The sequence below is a fragment of the Micrasema longulum genome, unplaced genomic scaffold, assembly GCF_059751315.1.
Source record: "Micrasema longulum isolate JH-2025_06_02 unplaced genomic scaffold, ASM5975131v1 h1tg000173l, whole genome shotgun sequence".
NCBI classification, from domain to species: domain Eukaryota; kingdom Metazoa; phylum Arthropoda; class Insecta; order Trichoptera; family Brachycentridae; genus Micrasema; species Micrasema longulum.
Window position 1 is genome coordinate 26610 of NW_028277378.1, and position 14501 is coordinate 41110.

The 14501-nt window shown below is 31.9% G+C and overlaps 2 protein-coding genes across 4 annotated transcripts; one reads left to right on the forward strand and one right to left on the reverse strand.

Annotated features, from left to right (window-relative positions):
- The first annotated feature begins 1753 nt into the window (after positions 1-1753).
- LOC148283968 (NFU1 iron-sulfur cluster scaffold homolog, mitochondrial-like) lies at positions 1754-9627 on the forward strand. Of its 2 annotated transcripts, XR_015825453.1 has the most exons (6): positions 1797-1984; positions 2095-2318; positions 2654-2839; positions 3492-3679; positions 4545-4723; positions 9413-9627. XR_015825453.1 is itself a non-coding variant. In XM_088242865.1 (5 exons), the coding sequence occupies exons 1-5, from the start codon at positions 1920-1922 to the stop codon at positions 4668-4670; spliced, it is 789 nt and encodes a 262-aa protein (XP_088098991.1). In that variant the 5' UTR covers positions 1754-1919; the 3' UTR covers positions 4671-5495. The 2 variants fall into 2 exon arrangements, 1 of the variants encoding a protein (XP_088098991.1); XM_088242865.1 differs by lacking the exon at positions 9413-9627 and having other exon boundaries at positions 1754-1984; positions 4545-5495.
- A 10-nt stretch (positions 9628-9637) lies between these two features.
- LOC148283969 (protein artemis-like) lies at positions 9638-14375 on the reverse strand. 2 transcript variants are annotated; one of them, XM_088242864.1, is made up of 3 exons: positions 13988-14375; positions 12037-12127; positions 9638-10747 (listed from the first exon to the last, which is right to left on the reverse strand). In XM_088242864.1, exons 1-3 carry the CDS (start codon positions 14241-14243, stop codon positions 10150-10152), a joined length of 945 nt encoding a protein of 314 aa, XP_088098990.1. In that variant the 5' UTR covers positions 14244-14375; the 3' UTR covers positions 9638-10149. The 2 variants fall into 2 exon arrangements, with proteins under 2 accessions (XP_088098990.1, XP_088098989.1); XM_088242863.1 differs by having other exon boundaries at positions 12037-12490.
- Positions 14376-14501: the final 126 nt, after the last annotated feature.

Below are 14501 nucleotides of genomic sequence, written 5' to 3' on the forward strand. Positions count from 1 at the left end.
ATAATTAAACGTCAAAAAATATGAACACGTGAAATCAAACGTGATGATTTTTATTTAGAACATTATTGCGACCTTAAGCATAACCCAAAACAATTAATTAGGTTGATTTGACCAAACCGTATCAGAGATAATGTAGAACTTAAACAATGAACCGTATTAGTTTTATTTCCGTTTTTGAAACAGTTTTATACGCCATTTGCCGTTAAATCTTCAGTGTGGCCATTTTATGAAGCAAAGTATCGTCGCATTAAAAAAAAAAAAAAATTCACATTAATCACTCTCTAGGTGGTAGAAAAGATCAAGAATACCACCACTGAGCGTGTTTTGTAACCATAGACAGTCAACTCCTTTAAATATTTAGGTAGGTACTAAAATTACCAATGATAACAATTATAGTAGGTACTGTGATTAGAGAGCACGGCTATCGGCAGCAAACAGATGTTACTATGACTTGATAAACATCTAGGATTAAAATCGCTCTCTAGAAAAGCTAAGACCATTATTTACAAAACTCTTTTCATACCATCAGTCATTACATAATATGGTGCCGAATGCTGGGTTAGAGACCAAAAAATGAATATATGTTAATGGTATTAAACGTGCATTTTGATTCAAGTCTAATACATAGAAATGAAAATATTGAGGAAATGTATTTGGTGCTGTAAACCAACATGGAGTGTAGAGGAAATGGTTTAATCATAAATTAGAGCCCACTATATGGCGAACCAAACATTGCACATTTCATTAAAAAATAAGGAGATTACAGTGGTTGGGCCATGTCCACAGAATGAATGATAATCGTACCCCCAATAAAAATTCCATTCAGGAAGGCAGACGAAGCAGGAGCAGACCAAAATTAAAATGGCTGGAGCAATTGACCTGACGAACTGAAGAAGAGCCACAGGGTGCAAAGAAGAATAGAGACCGATTCTGGAGGAGGCCAGAGCCCACAACGGGCTGTAGTGCCTACTAATTGCAATGATTGTATTTGTTTATTTTGCATACTATATTACTTCGCAGTTTTCAAAATTTACAAATATTTTGATGTTTGAAAATAATTTACTGGTAGTTTCATACATGCATTTTTATGAAGGTTTTACAAAGTAAATAATTTGGTCACGGTGCATATAAATAAATCTAATGTGCTAGCATGTTTATTATTTAGGATTGAGATAAAATAATAAGTACGGAGGATATTAGGCCTAAGGTGTTTGATTTTATAACCAAGCCTGAGAAAAGACGTAGCAGCCTCCTATAACAAGCGTTTTGAGGATGCGGCTGTGAAACCTGGCTTGGATATCCAACATGTGCTGCGCACGCCTCAGAATAACCTTAACCAAATTTGCCTCTTTTTTACATTTGTGGAGCCGTCTACGTCGATCTTTCGGCTTCCGCAAAAATAGAGCTTTAAAGTTTTTTTACGAAATAGGCATAAATGATGACCACAATTTAAGACAACATTCGTTTAAAAACCCCTTAAACATTTTTTAAAAATATGTTTTCCATTGCAATTTATAAATAAAGGCTTTCTCAGAACTTATGTACACTTAACTCAATTCAGTTCAAAATGGTATGTTGGACAAAAACGAACTAAAGCGACGAAGTAGCAATTGACACTATTCAAAGAGCTTATTTTTATATTTCAATGCTGTTTTTCTTTAATGGGGAAAATATAATCAGCACTTTTTGCCGCAATTTTTTCATGCGGCGCAGTTTTCATATTTTTTTCACTTTGTTATTTTTATGCTGCTGCACTTGCATTCCGAACTTTTATGACTAAGCTCACGTATGTTTTTTGACAGTTGTTATTTGTGATGCAAACTTTGGTCTTGGTTCAGAAAAATATTCGTAATAGAATAGAAAATAATATTGACATATACTTTTTCAGAAACTAATTTTGTCTTATTTTTACTCTCAAAATGTTTCGTAGTTTTGTTCACAAATCTTCTAAAATAATTAATTTTAGCATAAGTAATCAAATTCTGTAAGTACTTTTCCCTTTTTTACTTTTAGGTTAATAATTGTACGAATCTTTTTATATTAATCTGCGTCATTCATTTTATTCGTGTTAAATTTAAAATATTTTATTTTTAGCATTAGAAACAAATACCACTCTCGACCGGTCAGCAATGTGGGGATGTCGATAACGAATCGGAAAAAAGGAAATGATTTTACAATTCAATATCGGAGTATGTTTATACAAACTCAAGACACGCCAAATCCAAACAGTTTGAAATTTCTTCCCGGTAGAAGTGTTCTGGAAGCAGGACAAACTATGGACTTTCCGAATGGAACAACTGCATACTGTAGTCCTTTAGGTAATTATTCTGAAGTTCAGTATTTCAACAATCAATCAACAATGTTTTATATTATTTTCTCTTTTTTAATTATATTCTTTCAAATAATTGGTACTCACTCAAATAATTGGTACTCTCTGAAAAGTATTCAGTTATACTTTTGGTTTGATACTACAAATTGTTTGTTCCTAAATATAAGCATAAATTAATTTAGTTAAACACAATATGAAATTGAGAACTATGGTATGTTATCTTTAAAAGAAATCCACATTTATACATATTTTGAGACCCACTATAACAATTTGATAAAACATACAATGTTTAATAAAACTGGTAATTGTTTTCATATATTTCAGCTAAATTGTTATTTCGAATCGACGGAGTAGAGTCAGTATTCTTTGGTCCTGAATTCATTACAATTACTAAACAAGAAGACGATGTTGATTGGAAAACCATTAAACCTGAAGTATTTGCAACAATAATGGACTTCTTTGCCAGTGGTCTTCCAGTTCTAACTGATGCTCAGCCATCTTCCGATACACGTAATTAAAAGATTATGTATTTATTGGAACAAAAACATAATTAAATAAATTTATTGTAGTAATAATATCATGCCCTCGTGGTGTAATAGTCAGCGTGTTTGCCTACCAAGCAAGAGGTCTCGGGTTCGATTCCCGACATGGTTAATATGAAATATTTATTTAAAAGGGTGTTTTCACACCAGAATATTTCATAGTCCCTGGACTGGTATCTGTATACTAATACTAAAAAAATTGTCAAGATAAGCTGTAATTTATCATATAAATAAAAGACGAGTAAAACTTTAATCCACAAATTTGGAAAGGATCACTCGTCTTTTTTTATATTATAAATGACAATGAACTTCCATCAAGAATTTTCACTTACAAATGTTTAAGATACGCTGTGTTTGGTATACCAATGCAGTGCCTTATGCACCATTAGGTGTGGAAAGGGAATGATGATGAGTAGTATCAATGTGTCTTTGAAAAATAAAAATTCTAGTAGTTCAGGTGAGTTGCCAGTTACAAGTGATTGAAACTCAATAATTTCTTCTTTAGATATGTCGTTTTGAAATGCTATTTCACTTTTTCAGTCATTCCTTTATTCTGAAAACCAGTTATATCTCTTATTACAAAATATTCCAGTTATTGTATTAAATTATTTTATTTGTAGAATTTAATGAAGATGATGACGAAACAGTTCAAATGATAAAAGAGCTTCTGGATACTCGGATTCGCCCTACTGTACAAGAAGATGGAGGTGATATTCTATTTGTGGACTTTAAAGATGGCATTCTTCGACTTAAAATGCAAGGATCTTGCAGTTCGTGCCCCAGCTCAGTCGTAACACTAAAAAATGGAGTAAGTTATGTTTAGAAAAACCTTATATATATTTATTTTTTTATTCTTCACGTGTCATGTCAGGTTTCCTGTTGCGTTCTTCTGTGGAATTTTCTGTCGAGGTTACTTACCCTTTAGCTGAAGGGGTCTCACTCAACATACATCCTCTTCCTATCTGCTATGGCACTGATGTTATTGCCAGTTCCTACATTACCTAGGACTCGTAAGACCTAAGAGACCACTCATTGACGCTAGGGTATAGGACTATGGGTAGTGTTGCTGATGGAATGCAGCTATGGCATTACATGACATTTTAAATGTACATTATTTCCGGCAAAAATATGCACCACCGTGATCTTATCAAAATTCGAGTTGCACGTAGACTGAATGTTCCAATATTGACTCACAGACTAAATGTTCCATTGCTTTTCCCAAGATAACAGCATCATCACTTGTTATTTCTATCGTGTAATCGATAGGGCTGTACCATTCGCATAATAGTTGTCTATGATGTTTTTTCCTCTTTAAATATTTTGTCATTCCAGAATGTTTATGGAAATGAGTACATTTAGCCCACTTTAAAGCTGTTTATAACATCAGTTGAAATGTTATGAACGCACACATTGAATCAGATATTTTCTTTTTCATACATACATATAGTGAGTCAGATATTTTCTTTTTCATACATACATACAGTGAGTTTGAATGTTCAATAAACCTATGTTGAAGTGTTTGTGCCTGACGGTGAACCAAGTAAACATACAATTTTTGCTTTTGTAAACTCACACGCTTATTAAAGATTTAAATGGCCTGTACATAAATATAAAATTACCCTGCTGAATTTATCACAGATTTTCCTCATAGTATTTATTGTTCATTTTCACAGGTTCAAAATATGATGCAATTTTACATTCCTGAGGTTCTAGCTGTAGAACAAGTTGACAATGAATCTGAAAAATTAGCCGAGAAAGTCTTTAAAGAATTTGAAGAAAAAAAGGACATCAAAGATTAAATTTAAAGTACAATATTTCATGTTTCTCTCAGATGCTGATAGCAATTAAATAAGTATGTAAATAAAAATTATTTCTGATTTATTTTTAAGAACATTAAATGTAGCAGAACCCTTAAAGGTAAATAACTCATTTTTATTTATGTTTTTAAAAAAATACACAAATAATTATCAAAAACATTATTTGGTCACATTTTTTTCAAATAGAATTTTAAATTTTCTGAAGTGATTTTTACTTTTTTAATTACTTTTGATTCTTCAAAACTAAAAAAACCCATTCAGACATGTATGAAGTTAACTTCTTTTTGCATTCTATAAATTATTTTGATATAAAATGTATGTACAGTACAGTCCCGATAATCCAAACTGATTGGGACCGGGCCTTGTTCAGATTAGCTGATTGTTTGGATTAGCTAAAATAACCGTGATAACGCGGTTGGAAGCGAAAGAACGAGTCTCTTGTGTTATACACCTGCTGATATAATGTTTATGAGATGGTGGTGAAACTTTGCATCGTTAAATAGACTCTTCACTGCGTCAAAAGACAATCACCAAGTTTATGTCTTGTAACAAGTAGTATGTATGTAGGACAGAATACAATTTTTTAACTAACGTTTTAGCCTAAGTTTTTACATTGTTTTGCTAGCCTAGTTACATTGTACTGTACGTAATGTGCTGTTAAACCTAAGTATTAAATAAAAAAGTGTACTGTATTTAATAAATATTTCATTTGTTTTTTAATTAATTTGACAACATGCACTTATTTTCACCCCTTTATTAAGCATCAATTCCTTAAGAAATGCGTATTTTTGTCACATAAAAAAGAAACTAATTATTTTGTTCCGAGGCATGTTCGGATTAGTGGGACTCTACTGTATCCACCTACACCCTCAATAATACATTTGAGATGATAAAAGATTGATATATATTTTCTTTGAATTGTGCAAATAGTCTATATTACAAAAAATATGATAATTAGATTTTTGTCATACCTTAAAATATTTTTTAAAAAATCATCATTTTGTTTTATGTAAAATGTTAACATTTTATTGCTTTATTAGAATAATATTGTTGATTATGTTCTTTTATAAATAAAATATTTTTATCAAAATTAACTTATTGTATTTTTTTAATACAAATATTCCTGTCTTTGTAGTGTTGTAATATTCTGCATGCTACTTTATGTCTCGGATTAAACACTCACTTAGAATAATGATGTGAGGGTCGCCGCCACACACATTATTACTCTAAGGGCTCTCAACTAGTTGGTAATTATTAAGAAGCCAAATTCTTTATTAAATGCTTAGCAATACATTTTAAAGGAAAAAAATATGCAATTATTGTATTATTATTATTTTTAAATTGTTAATAACTGGTAAAAATTATAAATTTAAGTGGAATAAAACATTATAAGTATTTTTATTGTTGTAATGTTAATAACACTATGTAATGCAGATTCCGAGTTATGTGGAAACATTAGTAATCTATAAAGCATAATAAGCACATTATTTATATTTGATAATCCAAAAAAATTATATAAATCTACACAAAGTTACAAAATTCACATATTGTATAAAATACATTTTTTATTCAAATTTATATTTCCCTTTTCTGGGGAAAGTTTGGTTTAATTGGAACTAAGTTTTGTTTGTAAATATTCATCGGACTCGTGGTGTAATGGTCAGCGCGTTTGCCTACCATGCAAGAGGTCTCGAGTTCGATTCCCGACATGGTTGATACGAAATATTTATTTAAGAGTGTTTCTACACAATATTTCATAACCTTAATGTAAAAAAAATGATCAAGATAAGCTGCAATTGGTGTACCAACGCAGTGCCCTATGCACCATTAGGTATAAGAAGGTAATGATGATGATGATTGCAAATATTGGTAGTCAGGTGGCAGATGGGACCATCTGTCATTTTTCAAGAATATCCAGGAAAGCCGGATAAGACTTATTCAATCAACAAGAGTATTTAGTCAACTTTTTAATGATTACTTACCTTTTCGGTTTTTAAATGTATGTATTTACTAAAATATTTGTAAGTTTTAGGCAAATAGCCCCTTTTACCACTAAAATTTTTCTGAGATTATTTTAACCATGTAGTTCATTCTGGCTACTTTCTTAATACAACCAGAATGCGATTATACGTTATGTTAATTCTATCACGCAGCTCACTCAATTTTATATCTTACTGTGACATCATTTTCATCATCTGCTATCATACACTAGAGTTTCAAAAACAAATAATTTCAGAAATGCAGAATTTTATAAGGAAAATAATATACGTTTATGACTCATATCATAACTGTAGTGCTTTCACACTTATAGATTACGCAGACAGGGTATATAATGTATAAGTTTATAACTGAGTTGCACAGTTTAAACCCACGCTGTGCCAGCAGGTGCCCTGCGAGACATCGGACTCTCCCGAATATATACATATTATGAGGATGAATAGGTATTCAAAAATTGTTTTTCTGTCACTCTCTCCCAAATGCCTCCCCGATACAGTGCGAAAAAGACAACAGCACATCAGACTAATTATGGCTAACTAAAATCGACGTTTTGTTGTTCCATTTTCCCCACCCCAAAACTGAGCCAAAATGTTTTTTTTATTAAGAAATAGTATCCGAATTGAGTTTTCTGTTTTTGCACATTTGGCGTTTTAAAATAGTTATCATACTAGATGTCCGAAGACGGCAGATAAAACCGGGCGCCTTAAGGATTTTTAGGTGGTCCTAGATGCCATAATAAACTATTTATTAAAAAAACAACAATAGAGACACGTCAATGGTAAATATCTATAGTGTGTAAAAAAATTCACTGCTCTGATGCCATGATCCGGGTAGAAAATATGGGAATACACTTGCGTGAAGAAAAGTCAGATTGACATTCCTCTTGAAGATTTATGGTTTTAATCTTCGAAACATACAGCATCAGGGCCACGATTATGAACGGGTATCTTTATCGGTATATACTAAAACGGTATAAACTAATTTCGATATTTATGTACGAAAGTGTGCATATTTGTATGAAAATTCAAAGTATCTTCGTCGATAACCGGTAATTGAACTTGTTTAGATAAAAAAAATTGTAAACATATTGTATTTTCCATACAGAAATCTTAATTTTACTTGTAGATAAAATTGAAGATAAATTTTATCTTCCCCTCATAATCAAGGCCCAGGATGTATCTCATCAACCCGATAACTATAAAAAGGGCCGCATTACCGCTATGGGCACACTAGGCTCCGGCCTGGAGGCCCATATCTTCAGGGGACCTCCGACTAACGTTTGTCCATTTTAGTTAGGCATAAAAGCTACGAAATGCAGTTGTCTTTCCCATAGCATCGGAGAGGCATCTTCAAGACAGTGACAGGAAAACAATGTTTAAATACCTGTTTATTAAAATTCCCTGTCACCGCATATTCTCACAATTTATGTAAACCGAAACACAAAAATAATAATGTATACGTACATATCTAATTTGAACTAAATACAATAATTGATATCTAACTTTTGATTGTGTTCATTTGATGAGTATGTACGCAAATCTAGCAATAGCAAAGCATTGCCAGGTTCAGCTCGTATTATATAATATTAGAGCTTAACCCGGCAATGCTTCGCTATTGCTAGATTTGAATATACATACACCCATATATAGATTAAATGAACACAATCAAAAATTTGATATCAATGTGGATTTAGTTAAAATTAAGTATATTCATATACATTATTTTGTGCTTTAGATTACATAAATGTTTTTACGTCACTGTCTTGAAGGTGCCTCCCCGATACTGTGCAAAAAAAGACAACTGCACGTCAGAATTTAAATTCTCTGTCAGTACGTTTTCATTTTTTCAAAAATAGTTATCATATTTAAATACCATACGTTTGAAGACAGAAGATAAAACTGGGCATTTTTACGGGTTTCTGGATGGTTCTAATTCCCATAATAAACTAATTACTACTAAAAAAACAAAACAATAGGGACACGCCAATGGTGTATAAAAAAAAATCTCTAGTGCCATAATCCGTACAAGACTAATATTTTTACCAAAATTTTAATGACAATGCATCATAAATAATGTAATCTCATCGCAAATAACTGACTTTAAGGAATTAACGGGAATAACATCTACGAAATGGTTAGGAATTAGACCCGACCTGAATCCCATAAAAAACTTTTGCCAATTATGAAGGGAAAATTAGCCAAAAAAAAAGGTGAGAAACATGAAGCTCAAATAATTGATGTCTGCGAGAAAGAAATAACACAAAACATTCTTAGTTCCCTGTATGAATCTATGCCTATCAGGATAAAAATTGCTATAGAGAATAGGGTGATGTTACAGAATTGTATTTACCATAAATTAATTTTAATGTATAGTTTAACTAAGGAATAATATAACAAAAGAAAACAATTTTACCCTTACAACAAAAACAGAAAATCCAATGACTGTTAACTCATTAATGAGTCAGTCCATATTGGGCGATATCACTTCTTGGAACATAATCGTGATTTATTTCATTGTCTTAAGCTTTTGTAATTTCATTTTGACTTGTTTTTGTAACTAAATAAACTACGTATATTTCAAATGTTTTTTTTTGTAATTCTATGACTTTATCAATGAAAAAATACTATTGAGTTTGTTAATTGAGGTTTCTTTAAAATGCTGTTTTTTTTATTAATCACAACTGTATATAGATATACCTTTATTTTTAATTGATCAGTTCTTTTCAGCTCTTGCGAACCTTTTGGGGCTTGTAACATCAAGTTTCCTAAAAGCAGGATTCTTTAATGGGGTGGAAAATTTAACGATTCTAGTACTAGCAGCAGTTAAAATCAACCTGGTTAACCCAGTCCTTGGCCATTTACCAATTTAAGCCTCAGCAGGTAATATGAGTTTTTTCACTATACTTACAGTGATTTACATGAATAAAAATATAAAAATTTCATCTACTTTACTTTTATTTTTTCCCTTTCTTGGAAGGTACGCGCTTTATTCAATTAAACTATTCCCTTGTAACAAAAATGCTTGTTTCTTTGAGCTTAGATTTTTTTGTATATAAAAATAAATATTTTAGTTCTTATTATTCACCCAAATATTTCAATTTGCAGACGTCGAGTTGTGGTAGAGTGAGATTTAAACTTCAGAACTTTGATCCGTAAGTTCACAACAATCACCATAGAAACAATTACATAAAAAAATCATTTGCAAACATATTTTGATGGCAGAAAGGTAAATCTACACCTAGTTTTTCTAACACATTTTCAATTCGCACGAATTTTGATTTGATTTGATTTGTAGCCACGGAATGATGTTAGGTTTCAACACACTGTAGATGAAAATACTTCAAAACTTATGTTGAAATCGAAAAAAATTACAGATGGTCGCTTCTGCCAACTGCCATCTGACTACTGCCTATATACACCACATATTCACTGAGTTTATGGCAAACTTACGACAGTTAAGCAGCTTAGCAAAAATTTGGTTTCAATGTCAAAAGTCTTGAACTCTTAATTGGTGGTTCTTCATCACTATCTGCGTATATTATTTTTTGTCTTTCAACCGGTATTGAATGTGACACAATAACCTGATCATTTGATGTCCCAATGAGAGTATGTTCTTCTTCCTCCATTTCTGTTATCTCTTTACTTTCACTTAATGTACATGGCATTTTCAGAAACTGTTTACAGAATTCATTAATGGATTCATAAAAGTCTTTCTGTATGGAAATATTTTCCTTATCTAGACGACTATTTTTAAAACCTGGTACAACACATGGTTCGATAGACTTAGGCTTTAAATATTGGATAAATGCTTTCAATTCATTAAAACTACAATGACTCGAATAACAAACATAAAATCCCGAAGCCTCTTCAGAAAATAGACCGCTGGTATCATTATTAAAATTTGTCCATTTTTGAGCACTAGGTCTTATATGACGAATCTTCAAGTCTTCATTTTTCCTACAAACTAATTTTCTCATGCCACATCCCCTGATGGATGTACAGCTGTGGATTTGTGTGTTTTTCAAATTTTTTGTAAATACTCCCTCCATATCAGCTATTTGCCTAAAAAAATAAACTGAATTTAGTTCTTGGTTAAGGTTTTTTAAAAAACTAATCAGTCAAATCAAATAGTTATTTTATGAATATTGCATTTTCTACAACCAATACAAATCAACAAAAAAATATGAGTTTTAATTTTGCCAAATTAAATGAATATCTACAACCAATATTAATAATTATTTATTGTTTTTAAATTTCCTTCATGTTTTATAAAATTGTTAAAATATTGTCAGTATACTGATAAAACCTTCGAGAAATAACGCCACTGGCTAATAGAGTCGCCCATGTGGAAAAAAACATTCCATGATTATTAACCACGAAGTTAGCTACAGATCACGACAATACAACAGGCCGGAGGTACTCAGGTCAAGAGTTGCAAGCGCAAACCGAAACTGTTACACAATTGTTGTAAAACTAAAAACTGAACCAAAAATTTGGAAAGCTTTTGCTCTGGTGAACTATTACTCTCAGGATAAAACCCTCTAAATGCATCATTGACTAAACTGAAAAAAATATTTTTGAATGTTTGACTCAATAGAAGTCTTTTTAACATATTTTGAACATGATACATACTCATGAAACTATCTGAGTTCCTTTCAATTGTTTCAATGGATGAAATTTTGAAAAAAAATATCTAGAAAATGGAATTTATATTTTTCACCAAAAAACTGGGATTTTATACATAATAACTTTGAAACTAAATCTCATAGGATTAAGAGTTTTTTATTAGTTGATAAAGCTCAAAAAATTAGATATAACTCCATTTATAACTTGTTTTTCTCTAATTTTGGCATTAAGATGGTTTTATCGTTGGAGTAATAATTCGCTACGCTTAAAGAAAAGCCCTTGCATAAAACAAAAGTGTCCCAAATTTTTTGTTTGGTATTTAGTTTTACAACAAACGTGTAACAGACAGTTTCAGTTTACGCTTGCTATTCTCGACCTGAGTACGTACGGCCCGTTGTATCGCTGTCAACTGTAGCTAACTTTGTAGTTGATGAGCATAGAATGATTAACTATTAGCCAGTGGTGTATTATTTTACCAGTATACTGACAATATTTAGAAACAATAAATTCTAAAAGATAATACAATATATATAATTAATCGACACAAGGATTCCTCCTGTTGTTTTGTTTATTAAATTTTCATAAATATTTTATTCTGATTAAAGAATTACGCTGCTTTAGTTTTGATGGAACCTTTATCCACGGGTGTAACTACATTGATTATACAAATACAAAATATTGAAACATCACCATATTTGAGAAAAAAAGAAAATGTATTTTTTTACCTGTATGAATCATAAACATTTTCATGAACATGTATTGGCATCTTTAATTTGTTAGAAACATCCTTGTATAAATATTCGGAACCGAAATAAGCTGGAATGTTTAAATTTACTATGTATTCTTCGCCTTTTGAGATCCACTCCTTAGAGATATCACTGATAGTATTCGAACTACTCTCACGACTCGGGAAATCTGGGTACAGATTATTCCAAAAAGTAGAATCGAAATACATCTTGTCAATTGCCATTAGTTCTCCAGTCTTCGTTCTCAGTTTCCTAATCATGGATAAATGTCTAGGGTATAATCGGAAGTCTCCGGTATAGAGAACCGTGGAGCGATCTGTAGTTCGGAAGAGAAACATTACGGATCCGGGACAATGGCCTGCGGGAATAAGGCTGACACTTATATACTTATCTTCTTTCCTAGGAGTTTTAGGAATAAGTATTGTGTGGGTTTCTACAAGTGAAAAATTTTAATTTATTTACAATACAAATTTTAACACGTTTGAAGGGTAATAAATGAAGATACATAATATCATACTGTATTTATAGGGTATTCAAAAACTTAGAACAGGTATTTTTTTTATGTGAGAGCCTGCTAAAATCTCATATTATTGTTATGGAATAATTTCAAAATAAAAATATTAATGTCCCCCAAATTGAAATATTTGGGTAAATTATAAGAATGAAAATATTTATCTTTTAAAACTAAAAATATTTAGAAGTTTAACATGTTCTAAATTGAGAAGCATGCTACCTAGAACGAATATCTTTTGTGCCTATATGAAAGGCAAATATATTCTTTCCACATCCGCTTTACGCCTCCAGGAGATCATATCGTTAGCCAGCACTCTCACCTCCACCCACATCAATCTCGCATTCCTTAGTTCTGCGGATAAAAGGCAAAACATCGTCATCGACGGTCTTCCGGGAAGGCGGGAGCCCGTAGGTGTGAAAAAGAGGCAACTTGGGCTAAGACTCTCCCAAGGCATCCACAGCACATGTTCAAGCCAGGTCAACCGCTGCATTCTCAAGCTAGTTAAAGGAGGCTGATGCGTCTGTTCTCGGACTTTAATGCTAGTTATGAAATCGAACCACCTTTATGCCTAATATTCTCTTCAGGCACTTGCTCTCAAACCTCAAAAGTTTGGTGTTTTGAACTTTAGTAAGGTGCCAGGATTCACACCCATTTAGGAGTACTGGCATTAATACAAGAGTTAAATAATGGGCATTTGGATTATTTGATTCTCTGTTTTTATGTAGGAACTTTATAATAGCAATTAATTTAGATCTTTAGATACTAAATAATAAATGCAAATTATTTTTACAACATTAATCATTTTAGTTTGGAACTAAATGTTCACGTCTTATTAAAACAATCCGATATACTTATTGATCATAAATACTCATCGTCATCAAACCCTTATCCGCACCCGGTAACACATAGAACACTGCATTGTTAAATAAAATGCAGTGTATCTTGACCTTCTGTTACAGGACGGTAAGGTGAACAGTCTTACGCTTTAGATGCCTGTCCAGGGAGAATGAAACACTTTAATGAGGGGATCCTAAAGCCCACTATCCACCGGCAGTCGCAATAGAGTCTTGGAGAACTCTGTCATCTGCGCATAGAGGAAAGTTAGTAAAAATATTCCCAAACTCTATGCAGATTAATAAAATACTTCAGTAGAAAACCACCTTAAAAATTAAATATTTCATGTCAAGCTTCCCTGAAATCAAACCCAGGACCTTGGCTGTGGTGGGCGAACGCGCCAACCACTATATTACGAGGCGACATTTCTCCACTAGATTTTCTTATTCAGGATTTTTACCTGAGAGCAGCCATAGAGTCAACACTGCTTTAGGATTCTGGTTCTATTTCACAGACAGAACTGTATTTTTTATCGGCCCGGACACAGACAGAATAAATTAATAAATCATAAATACTTCTTACCTTCAATACTTAAGGCTTTTACGTGTTTACTTAGTCTTGGGTGTTTGTTTTTTAATATAAGACAACTGATCTCTGAAGCGTAAATACTGAATTCTTGAAGATGAAGATGATTGAAAAAAGATTCACTGTTTATACCGGCCATATGATCACTGTGGCAATGAGAAAGAAAAAATACTCGCGATTCGAGATTCTGACCTTCGAATTGGTCTACAGATATTCCTTCAATTTCTTTTATAATTCCCCTAAATGTACTCATTTTATAGTTTTTTTTTATACACAGTATAAAACTTAGGTTCTAAAAATAATTATGAAAGCAAATATTTCACAAAATTCACTAACAAAACTTTATAGAACAAAATCACGGCATTTATACTTTTCAAAAAGTCAGTGACAGGTGACAGCAATAAAACTGAATACAGCAATACGTCCAATACTTTAGTGACAGTCATAGATTAAGCAGCTGTCAATTTTAAACTAGTGTGTTAGAAATTATACAGCTAGTTACATCAAAATC